This window comes from Leptonychotes weddellii, chromosome 6 (assembly GCF_054177405.1).
Source record: "Leptonychotes weddellii isolate Sample4059 chromosome 6, ASM5417740v2, whole genome shotgun sequence".
Classification (NCBI taxonomy): domain Eukaryota; kingdom Metazoa; phylum Chordata; class Mammalia; order Carnivora; family Phocidae; genus Leptonychotes; species Leptonychotes weddellii.
In genome coordinates, this window is record NC_138374.1 from 89,252,038 (window position 1) to 89,264,016 (window position 11,979).

The 11,979-nt window shown below is 37.7% G+C and overlaps 1 protein-coding gene across 13 annotated transcripts in view; it reads left to right on the forward strand.

Moving 5' to 3' along the window:
* Positions 1-11,979, forward strand: part of PRRC2C (proline rich coiled-coil 2C) — a 90,965-nt gene that overhangs the window by 36,986 nt on the left and 42,000 nt on the right. For all 13 annotated transcript variants that reach the window (XM_081824605.1, XM_081824598.1, XM_081824609.1 and 10 more), the window contains exons 12-15: positions 1,307-1,928; positions 8,162-8,331; positions 8,767-9,016; positions 10,999-11,209. In XM_081824605.1, coding sequence (XP_081680731.1) covers positions 1,307-1,928; positions 8,162-8,331; positions 8,767-9,016; positions 10,999-11,209 — 1,253 coding nt within the window. The remainder of the gene's footprint in view (positions 1-1,306; positions 1,929-8,161; positions 8,332-8,766; positions 9,017-10,998; positions 11,210-11,979) is intronic.

Consider the following 11,979-nt stretch of genomic DNA (forward strand, 5'->3'; position numbering starts at 1 on the left):
CCAAACTATTATCCTGAGTACGAGAAGCCAGATACAAAAGAAAATATAACTTGATGTATCCATATATATGAAACTAGGAAAGGTAAAACTACTCTCTGTTGCCAGAAGCAGACCAGTGGTGGTTAGGGGTGCTGGCAGATAAAGTGGTTTGCCAAGACAGCACCATTAGTAAATGGTAGAGTCTGGATCATATATACGTATTTTTTATATTTAGTCCGGTGTTTTCATCATACCATTATTTTCTCATTTGTAAGGATTCTGACTGGTTTTATGGCTTTTTTTTTTTTTTTTAAAGATTTTATTTATTTATTTGACAGAGAGAGAGACAGCGAGAGGGAATACAAGCAGGGGGAGTGGGAGAGGGAGAAGCAGGCTTCCCACAGAGCAGGGAGCCCAATGTGGGACTCGATCCCAGGACCCTGGGATCATGACCTGAGCCGAAGGCAGACGCTTAACGACTGAGCCACCCAGGCGCCCTGGTTATATGGCTTTTGAGATTTCTTCACCCTACTAGCTATTAAAATCAGTATTTTTAAAAGTTCTTTTTAGTTCCTTAACATTTCAGCCCTTCAGGTGCTCTCTTTATTCTGCTTGTTTTGCATAGTTGCTGGCAGTGATTGTAGTTGTTTTAGAACATATCAATTAAAAAGTAGGTCATTAAAACTCAGTCTCTCAAGTGATATCCCACATTCCACTGTGGGTTCTAAGCATGCATTTCTGGATCTTCCAGTTCACAGCTCGAGAACTCTGTCTACACAGGCTGATTTCTAGGAATTTCTCCTCCTTGGAAGTGTCGGCAGTAGTAGTGTCTCCAACTTCTTCACTTAGCAGCTCTGGCTGGCTGTTTTTTCCCTGTAACTGCACCTTTGTCTTCTCAGGGCTCACATGACACTGTTCTGCATCTTTATGGACTTTTCTCCTTCTTTAGGCATTCCATCTCTGAGAGTTGCAGCTCCAAAAAGCACTCACATTCTAAATTTCCTTCATGTCTAAATTTAGATTTTGAAATTCATGTTGTGACAGCTTCTAATTTCATTCAACAAATTTCTGTATGTGTGGTAATGTCTGCCACAATAAATAGGTACATGGCCAAATTAAATGTTCTGGTCTTAGTTTGGGGAATTATCTAAATTTAGTATTTTCCCCATGTTGGTACTTGTTTGTATTTTAATATGTATGTTTTATCAGAAACATTTGTGACATTTTGTGGAGTTTTTCCTTCCCTCTTCATGTCTATGATTTGGCTAAGATCAAGTGTGGAAATAGATTTGTCATATTCACCTGATAATTTATCATAATGTTTCAGCATCCTCCTCCAGACCGGCAGGCAGTACCTGGGAGACCAGGCCCTTTCCCCCCGAAGCAGCAAGTACCAGATGAAGATGAAATATGGAAGCAAAGAAGAAGACAGCAGTCAGAACTTTCTGCAGCGGTGGAACGCGCTCGGAAACGGCGTGAAGAGGAAGAGCGAAGAATGGAAGAACAAAGGAAGGCAGCATGTGCAGAGAAACTGAAACGATTGGATGAAAAGCTTGGCATTGTGGACAAACAACCCTCTCCAGAGGAGGTTAGAGAAAGGGAGCGAGAAAAAGAACGGGAGCGTGAGAAAGAACTTGAAAGAGAACAAGAACGGGAGCGAGAGAAGGAGAGGGAAAAAGAAAGGGAGAGGCAACAGGAGAAGGAGAAAGAACTGGAGAGAGAGCAGGAAAAACAGAGAGAACTGGAAAAGGAAAGAAAGCAAGAAAAAGAGAAAGAACTAGAACGACAGCAGGAAAAGGAAAAAGAACTGCAAAAGATGAAGGAGCAGGAAAAGGAATGTGAGTTGGAGAAGAAAGAAAGGGAAAAAGTGGAGGAAAAAATTGAACACAAAGAACCTACTTCAGAGCCTATGGTAGAAAAACCAGAAAGTGAAACCAACTGTAATAAAGGTATGAGAGTCTTGTTTGTTCTTATTTAAGAGGCTTCATAGTACTTCTGGTGTGGATGTTTGTGTATTTTTAATATATGTATGTATGTAATCCAGATAAAAATGATTGAGGTGGTTTGTTTGTTTGTTTTTAAAGATTGATTTTATTTATTTAGAGAGAGAGCGTGGGTGCGCACATTTGTTAGCAGGGAGAGGGCGAGAGAATCTCAAGCAGAGCTCAACTCGGTGCTGGATCCCAGGACCCTGAGATCGTGACCCGAGCCAAACTCAGGAGTCAGATGCTTAACCAGCTGAGCTACCCAGGCATTCCAATTGAGTTTTTTTTTAAATAGAAGCTGAATTTTATTGGATACTTTAATACGCTTTTTTCTGTAATTTTTTTATTACGGTAAAATATATGTAACATAAAATTTAGCATCTTAACCATTTTTAGTATACAGTTTAATGGTATTAAATACATTTATAATGTTGTGCAATTACCACCACCATCCATCTCCAGAACTCTTTCCATCTTGTAAAACTGAAACTCTACCTATTAAACAATAGTTCCCTATTCTCCCCTCTCCTCAGCCCCTGGCAACCACTGTTCTAATTCTGTCTCTGATTTTTGACTGTTCTCAGTGCCTCATACAGTATTTGTCTTTTTGTGACTGGCTTATTGCACTTAGTATATTATCTTCCAAGATTCTTCCATATTGTAGCATATTGCAGAATTTTCTTCCTTTTTAAGGCTAATAATCTATATCTAAAACCACATTTTGCTTATCTTTATCTGTTCATGGGCACTTGGATTGATTCCATATTTTACCTATTTTGAATAATGCTGCTGTGAATGTGAGTGTACAGATATTCATTTCTTTTGATTACATACTCAGAAATGGAATTGCTGCATCATATGGTAATTCTGTTTTTGATTTTTTTGAGGAACCACCATACTGTTTTTCACAGCAGCTGTACCATTTTACATTCCCATGAACAATGCACAAGGGTTCTAATTTCTCCACATCCTCACCAACATCTGTTATTTTCTGAGGGTTTTTTTGATAGTAGGCTTCCTAATAAGTGTGAGGTGGTATTTCACTGTAGTTTTGATGTGCGCTTTGCCAATGATTAATGATGTTGAGTATTATCTTTTCATGTGTTTATTGGCCATTTGTGAATCTTTGGAGAAATGCCCAAGACCTTTGTCCGTTTTTTAATCAGATTGTTGTTGAGTTTTAGGAGTTGGCTGTACATTCTAGATGTTAATCCCTTACCAGATATATGATCTGCCTCTCTTTAGATAGGTTGCCTTTTCACTCAGGATATTCTTTTCATGCACAAAACTGCACAAAACTTTAAAATTTTCATGAAATCCATCTATTTTTTGTTGCTTCTGCCTTTGGTGTCATGGCCAAATCTAATATAATGAAGCTTTTGTTCTGTTTTCTTTTAAGAGTTTTATAGGTTTATGTCTTACATTTACATCTTTGACCTATTTTGAGTTAAATTTTGTACATTGTGTTAGGTAAGGGTCCAGCTTCATTCTTTTGCATGTGGATATTCAGTTTTCCCAATATCATTGTTGGAAAGACTGTTCTTTCCCCCATTGAATGATCTTAGCAGCCTCTTCTGAAATCATTCAACCATGTATGTGATGGTTTATTTTGGGGTCTTGATTCTATTCCATTGCCCTGTCTGACTTTATGTTAGTGTCTTACTGTTTTTATTACTGCAGCTTTGTTGTATGCTTTTAAATCCGGATATGTGAGTCCTCCATCTTTGTTACTTTTTTTCATGATGGTTTTGGCTATTCTGGGTCCCCCTGCGAGTACATGTGAATTTTAGGATGTGTATTTCTATTTCTGTAAAGAACACCATTGAGATTTTGCTAGGGATTGCATAACTATAGGTTGCTTTTGGTAGTATTAATGTTATCAGTATTAAGTCTTGTAGTCGGTGAGCATGGGATGTGTTTCCATTTATTTATGTCTTCTTTAATTTATTTCAGCAATATTTTGTAGTTTTCATTGTAGAAGGCTTTCACCTCCTTGGTTAATTCTTAAGCATTTTAGGGGTACCTGGCTGGTTCAGTCGGGGGAGTGTGCAGCTCTTGATTTTATGAGTTCAAGTCACATGTTGGGTGTAGAGATTACTTAAATAAAAACCTAAAAAAAATTCTTAAGCATTTTGTTCTTTTTGATGCTGTTGTAAATGGAATTGTTTTCATAATTTCCTTTTCAGATCATTCATTATTAGTATACTAGAGATGCAGGTAAGGTGAGCCGATGATATGATCTTATGTGTAGAAAACCCTAAATCTCAAGGGACCCAGAATAGCTAAAACCATCTTGAAATAAAGTAACAAAGCTGGAGGACTCACACATCTGGATTTAAAAACTTACTAGAAAGTTTATGTTTGTAGGAATTTCTTCATTTCATCTTGCTTATCCTATTTGTTGGTATATAGTTATTCATAATACTCTCATAATCCTTTTTATTTCTGTAGAATTGGTAGTAATGTCCCAATTTCTATTCTGATTTTAGTACTGTGAGTCTTCTCTCTTTTTTTCTTAGTTGACCTGCCTAGTTAAAGGTTTGTCAATTTTGTTGATCTTTTCAAAGAATCCCCTTTTATTTATTTATTTATTTGACAGAGAGACACAGTGAGAGAGGGAACACAAGCAAGGGCAGAGGGAGAGGGAGAAGCAGGCTTCCCGCCGAGCACGGATCCTGATGTAGGGCTTGATCCCAGGACTCTGGGATCATGACCCAAGCCAAAGGCAGACTCCTAACAACTGAACCACCCAGGCGCCCTCAAAGAATCCCTTTTTAGCTGCATTAATTTTTTTCTATTTTTCTATTCTCTATTTTGTGGATATCTGTGTTGATCTTTATTACCTTTCTTCTGGTAACCTTGAGTTTACTTTGTTCTTATTCTTTTCCCTTACATTGTAACACACACACACAAAAATTTATAGTTATAAATTTGCCCCCTTTGCACCACTTTTGCTGCATCCTATAAATTTTGGTATGTTATGTTTTTGTTTTCATTGTTCTCAAGTATTTTCTAATTTCCCTTGCCATTTATTCTTTGATACCCTAGTTGATTAAGAGTGTTTAATTTCCATGGATTTGTGAATTTTCCTGTTTCACTTCTCTTTTTGATTTTTAACTTCATCCCACTGTGGTCAGAGAAAATACTTCATATGAGATTTATCATTTTAAATCAATTGACTGTTGATATTGTGACCTAACATACAGTCTGTCTTGGAAAATGTCCTACGTGCATATGAGAAGAATGTGATGGCTATTGTTGGATAGAGTGTTCTGTAGGTCTGTTAGATCTAGTTGGTTTATTGTATTTAGTCCTTTGTTTCCTCACTTACCTTCTGTCTGGCTATTCTGTCCATTATTCAGAGTAAGGTATTGAAGTGTCCAACTATAAATGTACAACAGTCTGTCCCTTCAACTCTCTCAGTATTTTGCTTTATATATTTTGATGGTCTGTTATTAGACACATATATTAAATATGTGTAAGTATTTATAATGGCTATATCTTGCTGCATTGAACCTTTTATTAGTATATAATGTCCTTTGTCTTATAAAACTTTCAATTCAAAGCCAGTCTTGTCTGGTATTAGCATAGCCACCTTGCTCTCTCGGTTACTATTACTATGGAATATCTGTGTTCATCTTTTCATTTTCAGTCTGTTTGTGTCTCTGGATCTTAAGTAAGTTTCTTAGAGATAACATATAGTTGGATCATGTGTTTCCAGTTAAATCCATTTAAAGGAAGTATTGATTAGAAGGGACTTATTTCTCACATTTTGGTATTTGGTTTTTATATGCTTTATATCCGTTTTTGCCCCTCATTTCCTGCATTACTGTCTTTTGTGTTTAGTTGATTTTTTTTGTATTGGAACATTTAAATTCCTTTCTCATTTCCTTTTGCTATATTCTGTAGCTACCTTCTTTGTTTTTACCATGGGGATTATATAAACATACAAAAGTTTTAACACTAAATTTATACCAGTTTAACTTTAATAATATACAAAGATTCATTCCTTTTCCTTTTCCTTTATCACTTCCATTTGTATTCCTTTTGGTTGTTGTCACAGAATTACATCTTTAACTTTGTATCCCCAGAAACAAACTAATAATTATTTTAAATGCATTAGTTTCTTTTTTTAAAATTCTTTATTTTAGATTTTATCTATTTGAGAGAGAGAGAGAGAGAGCACGAGAGGGGGAGGGTCAGAGGGAGAAGCAGACTGCCCACTGAGCAGGGAGCCCGACACCGGATTTGATCCCGGGACTCCAGGATCATGACCTGAGCCGAAGGCAATCACCTAACCAACTGAGCCACCTAGGTGCCCAGTGCAGTAGTTTCTTAATTATGTGGAAAACAGTGTGGAGTTACAAGCCAAAATATAATGTTGTTAGCTTTTAGACTAATTGCTTTATGTAAAAAAAAAAAAGTATTCATTTCATAAATCACATGGACAGAGTTACACATACTACTGCCTTTTATAATTGCCCATGTATTTGCCTTTATTGAGATCGTTATTTTGTCACGCAGTTTTGATTTACTGTGTGCTCACCTTTCATTTTACCCTACAGGACTCCCTTGAGCATTTGTTGGAGGGCAGGTCTAGTGGTAATGAACTCTTTCATAGCTTTTATCTGGGAATATTTCAATTTCTCCCTCATTTTTGAAGAACAGTTTTGCAAGATATAGGATTCTTGGTTGATAGTTTTTTTTTTCTTTTAATACTTTGAGATGCCTTCTAGCCTCCAGTGTTTCTGATGAGAAATCTTATAGTTTTATTAAGAATCCCCTGTATGTGACTGACTTCTTGAAACTCCTTAGTGCTATCCTGCTGCTTTCAGGATTCACTCTTTGTCTTTTTAAAGTTTGATTATAATGTATCTCAATTTGGGACTCTTAGAATTGGGAGAGCTTCTTAGAAGTTATATTCATGCTTTCATCAAATTTGAGACGTTTTTGGCCATTATTTCTTCACATATTCTCTCTGCCCCTTTGTCTCTCTCCTGCTTCTAGACTCCTTCTCAGTGTGTATGTTTGGTCTGTTGATCTTGTCCTATAGGTGCCTTAAGCTCTGTTTATTTTTTGTTCTGTTCCTCAGACATAATAATTTCCATTGTCCTATCTTCAAGTTTGCGAATTCTTTCTTCTGCTTGCTCCAGTGTGGGTTTAAATGTGAGAGGGATGGGGTGTGTGCCTGGGTGGCTCAGTTAGTTAGGTGTCCAACTCTTGGTTTCAGCTCAGGTCATGATCTCATGGCTCTGTGCTCAGCAGGGAATCTCCGTGAGGATTCTCTCCCTCTGCCCCACCTGCCAGTTTTGTGCGTGTGTGCATGCTGTCTATCATAAATAAATAAATCTTTTAAAAAAAATGTGAGGGGGGGTGCATAGCTGGTACTGTGCTAAGAGATCAATTGACTGATATTAACCACAGTTCATCATCCACGGGAGGCCTGCTTCTCCCTCTCCCACTCCCTCTGCTTGTGTTCCCTCTCTAGCTGTGTCTCTCTGTCAAATAAATAAAATCTTTAAGGTGAAAAGAATTTATAAGAAGCTTGGCTTGGTAATTGTGACAAATGACATTTTCTAGAACAAATATGGCTGTGGTTTTCTTCAGGATGAAAAAGTGTTAGTTAGTAAATAGGTATATAGTTCTTTTTGGTATCATTCTTGATACTCTTTACATAGAATAATTTATATGTTTGACGATAGCTGATGATCACTGTTGTCAGACTTTGATTCATTGGTTTTCTTTATAGATAGTAGTCTGTTGATCAAAAAGCAAACTATTAATGTTATATTTTACGTTTAGGCCATTTGTGTTTTCACATAAGTCCTAGTGAACCACAGGTAAATACTGACAGGATTAATAGTTATTGAAACAATGGGAAATAGGGTAGTATTTGAAGTGTTTTATTATCATAAAGTATCAAATACAAATTTTTGCTTGGTAAAGTATTTGGACCTGTGATCTCTAGCTTAAGAACCTGGCTTTGAGGAAATCTAAGGTTTTGTTACTTTAATATTAACCTCATTGATGGCTTACCAGTATTAGAGTACAGAACAGTTTTTTGGAGTGTTATGGATACTTTCTTCCTCATTAACCTTATTTATATATCAATCTAATAATTTCTTGCCAGTGCACACATCATGTATTTGATAAGTGTCATCAATGAATATCACTATTTTTCACCCTTTCTTTGACAGAGGATGATGCAGTTTTCACCAGACAAGACAGCAGTCGCAGTGAAAAAGAGACCACTCAAGTGGCACATGAAACAGAGCCAGAATCGGGGGCTCAGCCTCGGCCTGCTGTATTATCTGGTTATTTTAAACAGTTTCAGAAGTCTTTACCACCTCGATTTCAGCGACAGCAGGTAACAGTAAAACATTTTATCATGTATGTGTGATCGACAAGGTTTCTTGTTCAGTCTTCTGAGAAGTAGTTTGACATGAAACCTAAAATACACAAAGCACAAAAATTTTCCCTGAAATTCTTTTCCTTTTTAATTAAAGGGTGTTGATAATGGGTTTTACCATAAACTTCTCTGTCATTTTTTCCCCTCTGCCTCGTTTGTAGACACCGTCTTCCTTTCTAGGGTATTATTTCTGCAGTATAATTAATGAGTGAGTAATTTCTTAAGGCGAAATGTCATGACTTATTTTTTGTTCTTTTCACTTACCATCTCTCACTGTTCAGTATCTTTTGAATTCTTTTCCCTGAAGGATTCAAAAAAGCCTGTTCTTATATGAGTGATACCAATTTATCACGTGGAACAAAAAGCTCAGGGTGTGGGGTCCTGCTTTTCCAGGAGCAGATGAAGCAGCAGCAGTGGCAGCAGCAGCAGCAGCAAGGCGTGCTTCCACAGGCGGTGCCGTCGCAGCCGTCCGGCAGTGCCGTCCCTCCTCCACCGCACAGACCTCTCTACCAGCCCATGCAGCCTCACCCTCAGCACTTGGCTTCTATGGGTTTTGATCCAAGGTGGCTCATGATGCAGTCGTACATGGATCCCCGAATGATGTCCGGTAGACCTGCTATGGATATTCCACCCATTCATCCTGGTGAGTTGGAACTGATGTTGTGTCATGGCTCACTGCAGTTGTGCAACCACCTGCCTCCCATTTTCACTCTGAGTTCCTTTAAGATGTATCATCTAGTAAGAACTTACGTAGGGTGCCTAGATAATTTTTTTTTTTTTTTTTAAAGATTTTATTTATTCATTTGAGAGAGAGAGAGAGTGTGTGTGCACAAGTGGGGAGCAGGGTTAGAGGGAGAGGGAGAAAGACAAGCAGACTCCCCACTCAGTGGGCAGCCCAACGCAGGGCTCCATCCTAGGACCCTGAGATCATGACCTGAGCTGAAGTTGGATGCTTAACTGACTGAGCCACCCAGGTGCCCCTAGATTTTTAATTTTTAAAGATTTTATTTATTTTAGACAGCGAGTGAGCACACATGAATGGGAGGGGCAGAGGGAGAGGTAGAGAGCATCTCAAGCAGGTTTCTCAGCACAGAGTCTGACATGGGGCTCAGTCTCACGACCCTGAGATCAAGACCAAGAGTCAGACGCTTAACCGAGTGTGCCACCCAGGTACCCCAGGGTGCCTAGATGATTTTTATTTAAAAGATTTATCTATTCGAGAGAGAGAGTGCGCACGCAGGCTTGGGGAGGGACAGAGGGTGAGGGAGAGAGAATCTCAAGCAGACTCCCCACTGAGCAGGGGGCCCGATTCGGGGCTCAGTCTCACAATCCTGAAATCATGACCTGAGCCGAAATTAAGGGTCAGACGCTTAACTGACTGAGCCACCTAGGTGCCCCCAGAGTGCGTAGATTTTTAATCCAAAAAATTCTGTAACTTTCAGCACAGAGTAGTTAAATGCCAAACACTGTATCATACATGTAACAATACCAAAACACTAGTTTTTTTCTGTTTTGTAAATATTTAAAATTTTTAGTCTGAAAATATTTTCTGTTATCTGCTAAATAGTTTTCATTTTTTTAAGTGTTTAAGCATTTAAATTTTGTCCATGTATTCTATATTCCAGCTTTTCAATTTTCTCTGCCAATACTTGGCGTTTTCACATAGGTTAGCTGAAAACAATTGAATTAGCAGAGTTGTATGGAATCACAATAAATCCAGAAAATTCATTAACAAAGTGGTATAGAGGAAAATTTAGGGGTGTTAAAAATATCAAGAATCATGTCTTAATTTTAAAATTTATACTGCAGTTTTAAAATTTAAGAGGCATAATTAATAGCATGGATCAACTAAACTACATTAATGGAATTCTCTGTAGGAAACATTTTCTCTGGAAATCTATCACTATTGGTGTAATCCTCATTATGTTTTTAACATGCATAGAGGCATCATACATGTTACTGATTTTTATAGGCATTGTATTTTTTTTCCTTTAAAAATAGGCTGCCGGGGTGCCTGGGTGGCTCAGTCGTTAAGCGTCTGCCTTTGGCTCAGGTCATGATCCCAGGGTCCTTTGATCGAGCCCCGCATCGGGCTCCCTGTGGAGCAGGGAGCTTGCTTTTCCCTCTCCCACTCCCCCTGCTTGTGTTCCCTCTCTCGCTGTGTCTCTCTCAAATAAATGAATAAAATCTTAAAAAAATAAAAATAGGCTGCTGTTGTGGTGTGCTTTGTTTGCTTCCTTAATTCTTAAATCTATTTTTTTTTTAAGATTTTATTTATTTGAGAGAGAGAGCACAAGCAGGGAGAGGGGAAGAGGGAGAAGCAGGCTCCCTGCTGAGCATGGAGCTTGATGTGGGGCTTGATCTGGGATCATGACTAGAGCCAAAGGCAGACGCTTAACTGACTGAGCCACCCAGGCGCCCCCTCTTAAATCTATTTAATAGCAACAGTAAAAATTGTATTCACAGAAAAACTTGTATAAATTTCATTGATCATTTCTTGAGTTCCTCACTTGGCAAAAAGTATTTCTTTAGCTCAAGTGTAGAATTCCAAATAGTAATTAATAACCCAGATTCTTTATGTGTATCATGATTGTTTTTCCCATCTTTTTCTGACCTTTTGTATAGGAATGATTCCTCCTAAGCCATTAATGAGAAGAGAACAGATGGAAGGATCACCAAACAGTTCTGAGTCATTTGAGCATATAGCACGATCTACAAGAGATCATGCAATTTCCCTCTCTGAACCTCGTGTAATGTGGGGGTCAGATCCCTATCCCCATACAGAGCCTCAGCAGGCCACTACTCCCAAGGCAACAGAAGAACCTGAGGATGCAAGGTAATTATAAAAATTATGAATACAAATTGAATATTGTGGTAAAATGAAAACTGTAGTGTCCCTGAAGATCATTCTGATTTAGGACTGAGTGACAAATCTGATTTCCTTCCATTTAGTTTATGTCATTTCATTTTTGGACATGCTTTCTTTTTATCTCATTCCTGTATTGATAGAGCATTTTGTCACCTAGTTCTGTACACTGAATTAAATACTGAAATTCAGTGTTATATGTAAAATTGGCAGGCTTCTACTATTTGACATGTAGTCTAGCTTAAAGCATTGATATAATTTATCCACTAATGAAAAATGGTAGACATTTGATTATCAGTACCTCGTGGAAGTTTTCTAATGCCAAGATAAAGGCAAATACTAATTTACAGAGATAATTCGAAGTCGTAGAAAATTGGTGATCTGTAGTAATTTATAACCATAAACTTAGAACTTCTGCCCTTTTTAAGGAGTGTATTTTATAATCCTGATTCATCGGGGAAGATAGATCTACTCTAGTGTACTCTTCGATTATGGGTGGGAATTATTAGTCTTGATGGATTAAAAATTCACATCAGCATGGCCTAAATTTCCTTTTATCTTAAGGAATGAATTTCATTTGTTTGTAATTGTAGGGAAAAAAACATAACGTGGCATCTACTGTCAACGAAATTTTGAGTGTTCAGTACAGTATTGTTAACTACAAGCATGGTGTTTTACAATACATTTCTAGAAATTTTTCATCTTGTATAACTGAAAGTTTATACCCACTGAGTAGCAAA